The sequence below is a fragment of the Nematolebias whitei genome, chromosome 1, assembly GCF_014905685.2.
Source record: "Nematolebias whitei isolate Nwh7 chromosome 1, NemWhi1, whole genome shotgun sequence".
NCBI lineage: Eukaryota > Metazoa > Chordata > Actinopteri > Cyprinodontiformes > Rivulidae > Nematolebias > Nematolebias whitei.
The window spans coordinates 51,133,814-51,148,625 of record NC_056498.1 but is presented as its reverse complement, the minus strand read 5'-3'; the positions used below and the strand labels follow the sequence as shown (position 1 = coordinate 51,148,625).

Here is a 14,812-nt window from a genome sequence, read left to right as displayed (position 1 = left end):
TATTAACCTTTATCTAACCAGGCAAATCCCATTGAGATCACAGATCTCTTGTAAGGGAAGCCTGGGCCTGAAGCAGCCTAACATGCATGTTTTTGGTCTGTGGGAGGAAACCGCAGTACCCAGAGAAAACCCACGCAAGCACGAGAAGAACATGCTAACTCCACACAGAAAGACCCCAGGGCCAACTGGGGATTGAACACAGGACCTTCTTGCTGTGAGGCAACAGTGCTAACCACTGAGCCGTTGTGCTGCCATCTGTGCTATCTGCCTTAGCTGAAAGAAGCTTTTTTGAAGAACAGAGTTGATCTGCTTATTAAACTTAAAAGTCTGCATCTAAAACTACCCCAAGATCGGTAACAGGCTGATATATATATATGAAGTATAATATAAATATTATATATACGTTAATATATAAGGTTGAATGAATTAATTAATATTTTTAAAAATGCAACCAGAAGCACTCAACTGCTACCATAAAAAAAGTTACACATTTATCGCAGTGTAAATCTAACATAACCTTTACATTTCATGTTAATATGTTATAGAATAAATTGAGGGAAGTGTTGAAAACACACAGGAAGCTGTCCTTGAGGAAGCGTTTTCATTTAAACGGTCAACATGTTAATAAAGGTTGCAAAGGTTTTTAATTTGTTCAGATGATTTTATGAAGAAAACTAAAAGAACAAACAAAAGAAAACCCAAAACTTAGAAGAAAAATAATAAAACTCCACGTTCATCGAAGTAATGCCTATCACCTGCTGCCTTTCATGCCAGAGTTTCAGACTAACATCATCTTATAGAAATGATGGTGTTGTAGCCATTTTGGTCAAACTGTGAAAACATGATGCGTGAGCCCAAACGATGATCACTTCATGTTATAAATGACTGTCAACTACTAACAACAAATTTTAGCTAAACAGCTGTGAAACTGACCGAGTTACATTTATTTATGTTGGTTTGCGTTGATTAGCTGTGGCAGTCGTCTTGATTATGATTGAAACCAGCTTTTGTTTTAGTTTCTGATACTTTGAGCGTTTAAATAAGATCCGTCCAGCGGATCATGGGATATTTTGCTAACAGGACAAAACACAAACAGATATGAGCAAGACGATTCTCGCCTTTTCGCCTTTAGCGGCAGAAAATAACTTAAAACACAACCAAAAATATTATAGTGTTGTTTTGTATAAGATCAAAATTAAATCATCTCACCTAGCAGGTTTCCTGAGAAGTTAACAGGTAAGATGATGCCCACAGATAGTACACCCACGATGGCCAGCAGGCCAATGATATGACGCTGAAAAGACAAGTAATGCACTGCGTCTTCACCACACTTCTCCCTGATCTCGTCCTCCCTGTAAAAATAAGCAAATGAATAAAAACAGAAGCAACTCCAGAGTAAATAAAACCATAAAACCAAAAATCCCATGTTTGCTTTGATCTGTGAGGGAGCTGACTCACTTGATGCGAAAGACGGCAGTCAGCCAGGAGCAGAAGCCCTAAAGTCAAATTAAAAAAAAAAAAAACGTGAATTAAAATGTTTTCTCAGACAAGGACAGCACATTTCGTTTAAACAATTATAATGTTTCATCTTTGTTCTACTTACGTAGTCTCTCTGATCAATGTCCACAGAGCTTGACACAGAGGTGAGACGCTCATAGCGTTCAGATATCTCGGATGGCACAGTGGAACCCATACTGGCAGCAGAAACACAAAAACATATGCATCACGTTACACCACCACCCAGCTGGATCTCATAGGGCAAGTCAACGTTAGTTTTTTCATGTTTCAAAGCAAAAGATTTGCACACAAACTGTACAGAAACGCACCACCAAGAAGGGGAGTTTCTGTAGCCACATTCCATGCAGAGCTAGGTGTGGAAAAAACTACACAGACCGAGGTCACCAACACCGTCCAAAGAAAGGTTAGAATACATTCCCCGGCTACCTTATTCATACACTCGTTCAGTTACTCGTTAACAAAGCTAATTGGCCGATTGGCCATGTGATTACATGGCAGCAACTCAAAGCATTTAGGCATCTAAACGCAGCGAAGGTGACTTGTCCAAGTTAAAACTGTGCATCAGAACAGAAAAAAGGTGGTTTCAATGACTTTGACTGTGGTAGTTGTTGGTCTGAGTTTTCCAGAAACTGCTGATCTACTGAGATTTTCACGCACGACCATCTCTAGGGTTTACAGAGAACGGTCCAAAATAGAGAAAATATATAATTAGTCATTACAACAATCTCATGCACAACACGCTCAGCCTTGAAGCAGATAGGCAACTGCAGCAAAAGGCCATACCAGGTGCCACTCCCGACAGATAACAGGAACCTGAAGTGACGGTTCACACAGGCTCACCAAAACTGGACAATAAAAGATTGAAACATATAACCTTGTGTGATGAATCTCTATAAATATAAATCCAATCCAACTTCATTTGTAAAGCACTTTCAAACGCCACAACAGACCAAAGTGCTGTATAGCGTAAAAAAACACGGCTCACACGATTATAACAAAACTAGGCCTGTTGCAATAAACAATAAATCAATTAATCGCATGATAAATGAAAACGATCAATCTCATTTTCATTTATCAGCTTTATCGTTTCTTCGTGTCTCTCTCTTTCTACTGAAGACACTGGATGACAAAAGGTTAAACTCCGGTGCTCTTCACTACCCCCCCGACCCCCTTCTCTTTAAAATCTGTTTTAATCGTACAAAAATCGCGTTTTTGGATTGTTAAAAGCAGCTAAGCTGAGAAGCTAACAGGCCAACCTCGGGGAAAAAACCTCCGTCTTGTCGAAGCTCAAAAATTAACGGTTGAAACCTGTGCCTTCGTCTAAAAAGTTGTTTTTCTCTGCAAAAAGAAGCCGAGAACTTGTTTACTGATTTTTTTTATTAAAAGCTTTGTGTGAAAAATGCTAAAGAGCTCAAACCAAATCGAGCGTCCGCCATTTTGAGAAACGAAGAGAGACAGCCCATGTCACGTCAAGGGGCCTCCCTCCCATTTTTCTTAAAGAGACGCTGCTCGCTCCCTCACCATCCTTCGGTTCAAACAGTCTTATACTTCCATCCGGTGGTCAAAAACAGGTACTAAACTCAAAACAAATTAACCAACATTTCTTCTTAAATTTGACAATTAATAATGTCAATTTTCAAACATTATCGTTTATCGCAATAATTTTCGGGACGATTAATCGCCCAGCGAAATTTGCTATTGTGACAGGCCTAAACAAAACTTCAAAGGTGTGAATTAAAACAAATCCCAGATCAGTTGTTTCTGAACGACAGAACAGTCCACCTGACACCAACAACCATACCACCTTCAAAGTCACTTACATCCCATTTCTTTCCCATTCTCAGTCTTCATGCTCAGTTTGAACTTCAGCACTCTTCTCCACCTAAGTGCGTTGCTGCCACGCGATTGGTTGATAAGCTATTTGCGTTAGCAAGCAACTGAACAGATGCACATAAGAAAGTAGCTGATGAGTGTAGAATTCATTAGAGGGAAAAGTTCTGTAGAAAACATTACAGAGGAACAAACAAACCCAGTAAGACAAGAGGTGAGTGTATGAAGCGTGTCCAGCAGAGCCACAAGTTCTTTGGATGCAACAAGGCACCTATAATTTATTATTTATGACATTTATTAAACACAGCATGACGTAATCTATACATGTGGAAAATTTAAAGCAGGACTTGCGCTCTGTTGGAAATTATTAAGATTCCTACGTGAAAGTATGATGACTAAGAGCTCTAAGAGAGGATGAAGGAGAGCGAGCCTGAGGCTGGAATCATCAGTCTTCCTCTCCCACATTCCTGCGAGAATGAGCAAAAGGTTATCTCAGCTCTACTAGACAGAATAATGTCATGTATGGGCCCGTCTAAAAACAACCACAGATCAGGGAACATTACCTCTCCCTGTACGTGTCCTGTTTGTGTGGCTCACACGGCACGCTCACACAGGAGAAGTTCATGCTTCATAAAGAGGTCAATACACAGATTAGCACACACAGATCTGATTATGGCAATGCAAGAGGACAGGGACACCCAGGAGTAGAAGTACAAGAGCAACGAGTAGTTAGCAACCGGAAACCAAGAAATGTCTGCAAGAACATGAACCAAGACCACCAAGAGTTAAAACCAGGCTGAAACTCACAGCAGAACGAGCAGAAGAGAAACGAGCTGCGAATTATGTTAATCAGAAGAAAAAGGAGAAAAAGGAGCGAGTCTATGATGTGACAGGAGAACATACTAATCTCGATCATCCAAACGACTGTATCGCTGTTCCGCTACTCTGCTGAAAAATAGAATAAAAATAAAGGTTTTTAGCTAAGAGGATAAAGGTTGACAGCAAAAAAAGTGACGTTTTAGGAAAAAATAAATTTAAAGAGACATATTCTACGACCACACCAAAGAAGGCTTCTGTTCAGCCTGGTAAACATCGTTCTTCCTTATAAATACAGTTTTTTCAGCAACTACTTCTTTTATTTGAGGTAGTGTTGTGTTTTATATAACAAACAGCTTGCGTTTGTCAAATCGATAAACGTCCAAGTTTCTTTAGTCGTTACATTGAAACTAAAAGACAACGCAGAGCAACGAGAAAACAAATTCATATCCTGTCTCTGACAAAAGTGTCCCATGCTGCCACCCCCTCCCATCCTCCCACCACGCTTCAGTCCTATTCTTTGCTCACACGCAGCTGCAAAAATAGTGTGGCTGCAACGTAACACAACCACAGCTGGAGGATGTAGGTAATGGAGCACTGTGTCAAGAATTTTCCAGGGTTCACAATTAAGGAAGTCTGTAGTTTCTGGTCTCGAGAGCTGTGAGGTGAATTCCTCTTCACATGAATCTCTATGGCAGCTTCCATCCAGCCATCTTCTTTACCCGCCTTTTACAGGTCGAGGGAGGTGGTGTCTATCTTCAACCGCCACTGTGCTAGAGGAGAGGTACTCTCTGGACCGGTCGCCAGCTCATCACAAAACCACAAAGAGACAAAGAATCCTTCAAACTCTCACTCACACCTAGGGACAATTTAGAGTGACCAATTAACCTAACATGCATGTTTTTAGTCTGTGTGAGGAAAGTAGCATACCCAGAGAGGAGAACATGTAAACACCACACTGAAATCCAGCAACCTTCCCACTGGAGATGACAGCTCTAACCACTGCACCTCTGTGCCACCCTCTGCAATTCTCATCATTCAAACTCAGATTATTCCAACATGTGTCAACATTTAACATTAAAATTGGAAGTCTAAATTTCTTTAAAAGAAGGGCGCACTGAAATTACTAATTGTACCTACCAGTAATCTTTTATTTAATTTCTTTACACCACAGCTTACTCAATCAATCCAGTCCATCTGGTGACAAAATTCATGTCAAAGTGCATTAAAAGGAAATCTGCTGACGTAGTCTTCCTGACTCGTGTACTGACCTTGTGATGTCTGCTTTGCTCAGAAAATTAAAAGCAGCCCTCGTGGCAAGAAAACAAAAAGACAACCAGCAAGTGGCAAGTACTCATCCAGTGTGTCGTTGAACAACAGACCAACAAGGGTCTCTAATAATTAAAGTTATGCAGGTTTACAAATAACTAAAATGATAACCGATGGCTGAGATAATATACACTTGTGCAAGTTTCATTTAAGACCACTCTTACAAGCCCAATTATCTGATTAGTCTGCAATAATGGGAAATAAGAGGGATGGAAGAACATGAATACACATAAAAGGAAAATAATTTCTAGTCCTGGACAGTTTCTGCTACCTCAAGAAATCACTTTTATAAGTGTGACCTCATTTTGACCCAGGGGCAGCAGGAGAGTTAAAGGTACTCATAGTGCCATGTTACAGTTCAGTGACGTAATAAATATAAAGAAAGCACTTTTACCTGCATAATTTATGTAATAAAGTGTAAATATGTACATATATGTGTTTATAAATACATATACATACATGTATACAAATGTACATATTTATGCATTAAAATTGATCAGACTTTTCCATGGATGTAACCATTGTTGACCTATTTTCAGTCACTTCAGCTCTTTCCCTAGGTAAAGGTAGTTTGAAGCCATTTGCAAAAAGTGCTTACAAATTTTGGGATTTAAGGACATATTAACTACTGATACGTTAAAAACAAAAAGTGCAGATTTAGTTTCTTGCTTTAAGACATTACGAGTACCTTTAAAGTCATCTTAGTGACACAATTTTCCCTCTTTTGTTACTTTTGTAAACCCAATTTTTCCTAATTTGATCATTTTAATTTGCTGTTGAGAGGCTGCCCCAACAAAAAGGTTTACAACAGTTGCAGTTCTAGTGTTCAACAGACTATTTGTGTGTCATAATACAACAGCTTCTGTAAGAATGTCTTATATTTGTATAAGCCAGACCACAGTCTGGGACCTCCTGAGCTGGCTCGGTACCTAAATGACCAAACATTGCAGGGATAAACATCAAGATGTCAAGAGCTGTTTTTTGCAAGACAAATTATTTGACGAGTAAACACTGTTGTTTATTACAAATGATGATATCTTCCAAGTATTATTATTGCTGCAAACGTCTCTTGAGGAAATATGTTTATAAAACAAATCTCAGCCATGATGGATTTTTTTTACTAAAAATGGGCCATGATTTGAAGTTTCTCATGATCTCTATGCTGTGCTGCGTATTTGAGCAGAGTAACAGTAGTCTCTAGAAGTTGCATTGGGTGTTGGTGTTCAGGGAGCTGCAGCACCCTTGCACCACCGACACGGTCATGGTCACTGTTAATATAAACACCCTCACTGTGGCATGAAAGAAAGCCTCGACATGTAAACCACGCTGTGAGATCTGGGTTACCTGTCGGCATCGTTCACCAGGGCAAGGCGCCCGTAGTCCCATGCTTTTTTCCTCAAGATGGAAAACACGAACAGCAGCGCCTGAAGGAACAAAACGAACAGCGCTTGTTAACGCCTCTCCTACCGTTATTTATGGTACACAAAAACCAACAACACAAAAGTTACAGAACCGCACCGTGGTGAAAATCATTTCCAAACGCTTTCCTGGAAGTGTTTTGCTTAAAATGCACAGATTAGCAATTCAGCATCAGGACTTGTTTATGAATTCTCTATCAAACCACTAGGACATGACATCTAAATACTCACCAAAAAGCACATAAAGTCAAGGGCAAGGACAGTAGGCACGCCACCAAACGGCAGTCCTTGGAGGACTGTGCTGCGTATTCGAGCAGAGTAACAGTAGTCTCTAGAAGTTGCGTTGGGTGTTGGTGTTGTGCTGCAGCTCTCTGAACTGGAGCACCCTTGCACCACCGACACGGTCATGGTCACTGTTAATATAAACACCGGGTACATCACTCACTGTAGCATGCTGACAACCTGCACAGAAGAAACACATTTTTACAACTCGGTAACATTTCATTAAAGACAGAATAGTTACACAGTGTGGACTGTGCATATCTGTTCTATGCATCCAGCTTAATGACAACAGTAAAGCTCACATCCTACAAGAAATTATTTTTCCTCCACTGAGACCGACATTTTTGTCACATGCTCGGAGATCCCGCTCTTTTATTTGACCACAAACACAATAATGGAAAGCAAATACAGTTGCCTGAAAGCATTACACATATTATGTTACTTGCTAATGACTAGTATACAGCAAACGTTAATAACACAATAGCCATTAAAAAAAGATGCATAAGTAAGAAGAAAACACTGAAAATCTCCAATAAAATTATCGGAAAGTTTTACTTAAATCCATCCACTGGTTCATGAAATATTTTACTAACACTACAAACAAATGAATACACAGGCAGACAGGCAAAAACATTAATAAAAATGTTCTCTCGTGAACTTTTTCATAGATTCAAACGCAATAAAGCAGCAAGTCAAACTGGTTAGCATATGGTCGACAGATCATGGGGCTTGTTGGGGCAAGTCTGAATTCATATTCAGCTTCTTAAAGACTTTCCCCACTCTGACACAGTTTTGAATGAAACAAGCAGCAGAACTAACACGCCAAAGACTCGTTGCAACAGCCTGCTAAACACTGACAAACCTAGACTGTATGTAAAAAGTAGGAAATATGAGACAGATATCCTACTTGTGTTTTGAGTTAAACAATTATATAAGGTAATTTTATTTACTTGTGGTTCCTATAGTTTCCAGAAACAGAATGAGAGGAAGATCTCTCAGTTATCAGGCTCCTCTCTTGTGGAACCAACTTCCAGTTTCTGTCTGTGAGGCTGACACATTGTCCAATTTGAAGACTGGGCTTAAGACTTTCCTTTTTGATAAATCCTATAGTTTGGGTTGACTTGGGTTTCCTGAGGTATCCCTTAGTTATGCTGCTATAGGCTTGCACTGCTGGAGGACAAACTGACCACATTTCTTCACCATACTACCATCTTTACTTACTCTGCTCAACCTGTTTTGTATCTTTATTTTTCCTATCTTTGACGACGTGTTTTTGTCTTTCAGGTACACCTGCACCTACATCTGGTCCTACCATTCCGTGTTCGTCAGTCTCTCCTTCCTGCGCCTCTCAAACCCAGCCGGTCAAAGCAGATGGCCGCTTGTCCTCAGCCTGGTTCTGCTGGAGGTTTCTTCCTTTTAAAAAGGGAGTTTTTCCTTTCCACTGTTGCCACTGCGCTTGCTCAGGATGGAAGACAGCGACGAAGTGAAGATTCAACGTGTCTGCTGGCTTCCTTAGACAGAGAACTTTACTAACTGGTTTTTCTATGCATGTGTGCGTTCCTGTAAAGTGTCCTGAGACAACTTGGTTGTGATTTGGCGCTATATAAATAAACTGAATTGAACTGAAGAGCTTGAGATTCACACTGGTTGAAAAATAATAGAGAACAGCCTTTCTTGGCTTTAAGTATAAAAAGAAAGTGAACCTGCGTTGCCAGGCAAAGCCATTTAATCAGTATTTGTAGTTATCTCATAACCAACATAAGCTCTTTGGAAATACCCTGAAAGTACTTTACAGCTGCCCTGCTGTGGTCAATAAAATATGTTCACTAACTTTACAACACGCAAACAGGATAAAAAACACAATATGATAGAAAAGCTACTTTATCCTTCCAAAACCTCATCAATCAGTACCCATTTGAAACTTTGGTTAATTTGACAAAGCGACTAAAGACGTGGGAAGTCACGTAGGTGTTCTGCTGACAGCCGATGACTAAAAATAAATAAATAAATAAAATTCAATTCCACAGCCACACTTGTGTCCTTCTACCCACAACTCTCAGCCGCATCCACAATGCTGCTCATCTGCCCTAACACTAAGTCATTTATCCACTCTCTGGAATGCTGTGATATCACTGGAGAGACGCAGCCAGAGCCGAACAATAAACTGATAGAGACCACAGGGTTCAAATGGACCGGTCTCAACCCAAAAAGGACACAACATGGCCCCCTGTCCCTTCAACAACACTGAGGACTTGACAGCAACAAGTCTGCAACTAATTTTATCCTCCCTGCTCAAGAACATTTTTAAGAGACTTGGAAAGATCAAATTCAAAAGTCTGGTTATCTTTAAAAACCAATGAGACCCGTGCTGGCAACACGAGTAGGAACTGAAGTGCAGAATAAATCAAAGTACAGATTTTTGCTGTAACTGAGACTTGCATAAATTTGAGTCCATAAAGACACCATCTAGTGATCCCAGTAATAACATGTATTCTTCGACTGTACCTTTAAATTGAACTTGTCTAACACATACGTCTTCAGAAATATTATTTGAATTTAGTCCCTTTTAATTTCCTCTGAAATTTACCATTTTTCTTTGCTAGCTTCTGTACAATTGGGGAAATCCCTTCCTATAATGTTTGGTTTCATTATGAAGTTTAGGCCCTCTCATTTTAAAATACAGGGCTGGAATTCCTGATGCCATCATTTTAGAAAAATAAAAATTGAGTTTTCAAACTGGCACTCAAACAAAATTAGCTTGTTGCTAAGTGATAAATCACCAAATTTACACTAACTAGATATCATTTTGAAGCTTTTGGGATGGAGAATTTAAAAATAAATGAACTAAATATTGAAAAATGCATTACTGTGACTCATTTTGCCAGCGCAGGTCACACAATTAAGCATTTGTGATGTATGGCCGCATTTTATTTTTGTTTTAAAATAAAACAAAAAAGGTTAAAAGAGGTTTTTCAATTTCATGATTTTTTACAAACACTTCTTAATGGATCAATATGCGTTCAAAGAAATCCACAGTAAAAATAAAGTCTGCTACAATTATCCGTTGATGCTCAGGTTAGGAGACAGCGACGTTTTAAAAAGAAGTGTTACGAAGGTCATGATGGATCATGAGAAGAATTCCGAGTCACTGTTCTGTTAAAGAAGCCAACTGTTTCTGTTTTAGTTCTTTAAATGATCGACAGACATTTTCCTCGTTCAGTCATGTATCAGCTCAACCGGCGCTTTTCGTCATCTTTCTCTTTCGCTTTCATACAGATCCTTATCTTTTCTTGTTTTCAGTTTCTGAGTGAGCCAATCCTTTAAATTGTCATAAGCTAAATATTTGAACAAGCTTTATCGTTCAATGCAAGAATCTGAGGTAGTCTTCAGTTATTTAACAGCTGCAAAGCAACGCTGACTTGTTTTCTCAACAAGAAATCCATAAAACACAAATTACGTGATGCCTTTGTAACCCGACGCTTGCATCGGTTTTTTTTTTTTTTTTAATCCTGGTCCTGGTTTCAGTCCTACCTCACAGACCGGCAATAGTTTATTCGCATCAACTGCTGCTCCTCCTCCATAACCCCTCTATCCCAGGGTGTTCCCCAAGGTTCAGTGCTTGGTCCTCTCCTTTTCATCCTTCACATCCTCCCCCTTGGTAATGTAAGGGGGAGGATGTAAAGTAATGTAATATTATCTGTCGTCATGGCCTCCATTTTCACTGCTATGCTGATGACATACAGATTTACATTTTCTACTACATCCAAAAAAAACCAACCAATATCCACTCCACACACACCCATTGCTTAACTGACATCAAAATCTGGATGAAGCACAATTTTCTCAAATTAAATAGACAAAACTGACATACTCCTCATTGGTCCAAACAGTGCTACCTAGTCCACTAAAAACGTCTGCCTCAACTTTGACAACATCACTCTCACTCCATCCCCACTCATTTGTAATCTTGGTATTCTTCACAACTCCACTCTTTCATTCGAATCACACATCAAACAGATAACTCGGACTGCATTCTTTCATTTCAAAAACATAGCACGACTCCGCCCATCACTCACTTTCTCCATTGCTGAAATCCTAATCCACACCTTTGTCATATCCAGAATAGACTATTGCAATAGCCTTTTGTACAGTACACCATCCAAAACTCTCAACAAACTGCAATATGTACAAAACTCTGCTGCCCGCCTTCTCACCCACACCCGCTCCCGTGAACATATCACTCCTGTCCCGCAGAAACTCCATTGGCTCCCCGTCACTCAGCGCATCCATTTCAAGATCCTCCTTATCACATTCAAAGCCCTCCATAATCTGGCCCCTCCATACCTGACCAACCTCCTCCATCACTACGCTCCTTCTCGTTCACTCCGCTCTTCTGATGCCAACCTTCTGTCTCTCCCCTATAGGACCAAACTCCAAACCTGGGGAGACAGAGCCTTCTCCATCACCGCCCCCACCCTCTGGAACTCACTGCCCCAACAGCTTCGTGTCTGCTCCGATCTCTCCACTTTTAAAAAACAACTCAAAACCCACTTGTTTAAAATTGCTTTAAATGTTTAAATTTGCCCTTTTTAAATGTTTTACTGTGTTTTTATGGGTTATGCATTTTTGATTTCATATATTCTTTTAACTCATGTAATGTGTCTTTGGAGTATTTAGAAAAGCGCTATACAAATAAAATGTATTATTATTATTATGATTATTATTAACAAAGTTCATGCTCAATAATCCAGGTATACAATCCAACAATTTTCAGCACAAAAAAAAAGAAACTGTCCAGATGATCTGACTGAAAATTGTTGGATTGTATACCTGGAGTATTGAGCATGGACTTTGTTGGTTTTGAACTAGTTTGACATGACTGTCGACGAGGAAGAGGGACGGCACCGGAGGAGGGGGCGTGCCAAAGAGACTATCTTAGCACCAACATAACTGGTTTGTTCCACTTTGGAGTAAGCTGTTGGGGGAAGAATCAGTTTTGTGTTGTGTGTTTCCTTGGCTGATGAAGCCTTCTGGATGGAAGGTGAAATGTTTCAGCACACAAAAAAAGAAACTGTCCAGATGACCTGACTGAAAACTGTTGTATTATTATTATTATTATTACATTTCTCATCATGCCTTGAATCTAGAGTTCAAGTCTTGAAGTGGCTTATGTCAGCCAGAAGGGTACAGTACACTAAAAAACAATTTCAGCTGAGCTGAACTGGCTTAACTGCTCAACTCAAAAATAAGAGAAACTACAACTGCAGAATATTTATTTGGTTACTCTTAAGGCTTTGACGTGCACATAAAGTGCAGCGTTTTATGCAACTTTTCACCTTTCCCATTTAAATATACAATAATCACCACAACACTATTTATAAGATTAGAAGGCTGCATGAATAGATATAATCTCCATCTCCAATCCACCATCAAAGAGGTGTGCACAATATGGGGGAAATGTGCAAAATCCCCCACAGAAAGCTGTTGACTCACATGAGGTTGACCGATGAGTTTTTAAAACAGATGTTACAAATCTTTAAAAATCAAGAGTAACCGAAAGATGATATCCAACATTGATTTTTTTTTTGTCTATATGCATTTTCACTTCACAAAATATAACGATAATTGCTTAAATAAATGTATAGTTGACATCCCCCCTTAAAAAAAAAAATCTAAAAATTGTAGGCTGCAGATATCTGGTTGTATCAGCTGCTAACGCATCTTCAGTTTCATTCTTGATAATTAATCACGTACGGCCATGGCCGACTGCCATGTAGCCAAGATCAGATGATTACAAGTGGTCAACTTAAGTATCAGTTTAAAACACGCAAAGCAAATCCGTACGACGACAACATTATGGAACATTTTGATGAAATTCTGAAGCAAATGTCAAAAGACCCATTTCTTGTTCAACGTGAGGGAAGCCAGTCTTGCAAAAAGCAACATGAGTGGTTCCAGTGCTGCCAACATGTGAGGTTGTGCATGTGAACCCGGTGCAAGGGGGGTGTTTACCCTTGATGACTTCCCAGAAATCATATTAGAAGGGGATTCTCCGTCCAAACAGGAGCTGCAGCTGCAACTCAATAGAGATGATGTCTTATGGAAACTGTTTGTTGCGTTTATTATTCATTGTTTCATTAATATTTCAACACCTAGTGCTTCTAGCAACGCTACAAGGTTGGACTATTGCTTCTCTTATGCTAAAATGGCTGTGATTGTAAGATTTGTGCACAATATTTTATTTTATTTCCTTTGTTTGTTTTGTTTTAAAGGAAAAACATGTTTCACATATAAATTTCCATAACGCACATTGCCTGTTTGAACGTGGGTCAGAGGGTTGACTGTACACAAAACACTGTTGCTACAATAAAGACAAAAAAGGCTGGAGAAAACTGTCCGATGCACATTTAAGTTCATGTTTACTTGTTATGAAAGCTGCACAAAAAAAACTTTAAAACCTAAAGTTTTATTGGTTTAGACTCTATTCCATAATGTGCAAATCACTTCACAGTATTTACCAAATATTATTTTATAAACAAAATGTAGTCTATTAAGCCCATTATCAACAGTTTTACGTCACTGCAAATCTAGACACATTAAAAAAAACAAAACTAATTAACTAATTTTCGTTTTGTTTTAATAACAAGTTGTTTTTTCCCTCTCTCACTTACTAATGATTAAGTGCCAGCTCATTGAAACTATATTTTAATAAGCATTTCAAAGATTCAAAGCATATTTTCAATATACTTTCATGGAGAATTTTGATAAACGTTAGGTATAAAATCAAAGATTTGTCAAAAAAGAAAATTGAAACTTACATTGTTATGATTTAAGAATTAAATAAAAACACGCTACTGAATAAATGTTGTTTTGTGGTTATATTTGTAAATTAAAATGCCACTACTTTAGCAGGATCTAAACGCAGAGAACTGGCAGACCTTAAGGATGACCGTTACATTTTCATTTAAGGTTAGTTGTTTAGCAGTTTGACTTATTTTACAAAAATCAATCATATTTAAATCAAACATTATCAGGCATTAGCGTTCAATACTTCCGCTTGATATATAAATGACGTTTGTATGTTGTTTAGATATTCTGTCTGAGACATTACCTGGAAAAAATATAAATAATCAATGAGCAAGTGAAGGTTTTTACAGACAATTTACTCAAAAACTGAACATGAACTTCAATAAAGGACATTTTGCTTTGTTTGCTACCATGATGGTATAAGCAAATACAACCAACTATGTGATAAAATGTTTCACTTCCGCCTCAAAATAATAACTAAAGTCTTTATTTCTGACACCTATTTGGTCCGAGTTCAGTACTGTCACATGCTCAAAAACTAAGGTCAGCTGAATGTACAGAATGATTGCAGCATTTCAACTATATATATATATATATATATATTTCCCCTCTTTTATGATGCCGGGAGCATGTTCCATTATGACAAAGGCAAGATTCATTTGGCTAATTTGTGAAACGGTGGTTTAAGAAGCAGAAGATATCGTTTTTACACATGAACTGATTCTAAATCTAGATTAAAAACCTTTTGAGATGTACTGAAGAAGACTGTACTCACTCAAAAGAAAAAAATGAAAATAACTTTGGACAGAAAT

At 38.7% G+C, this 14,812-nt stretch overlaps 1 protein-coding gene across 1 annotated transcript in view; it reads right to left on the bottom strand.

Annotated features, from left to right (window-relative positions):
- LOC119424998 (CSC1-like protein 2) overlaps positions 1–7,349 on the bottom strand; it is a 31,730-nt gene extending 24,381 nt beyond the window's left edge. Inside the window, exons 1-7 of the mRNA XM_037692555.1 lie at positions 7,143–7,349; positions 6,838–6,917; positions 4,252–4,293; positions 3,912–3,974; positions 1,604–1,694; positions 1,459–1,496; positions 1,210–1,352 (exon numbers count right to left, since the gene is read on the bottom strand). Of these exons, the coding sequence (XP_037548483.1) occupies positions 1,210–1,352; positions 1,459–1,496; positions 1,604–1,694; positions 3,912–3,974; positions 4,252–4,293; positions 6,838–6,917; positions 7,143–7,349 (664 nt within the window). The remainder of the gene's footprint in view (positions 1–1,209; positions 1,353–1,458; positions 1,497–1,603; positions 1,695–3,911; positions 3,975–4,251; positions 4,294–6,837; positions 6,918–7,142) is intronic.
- Positions 7,350–14,812: the final 7,463 nt, after the last annotated feature.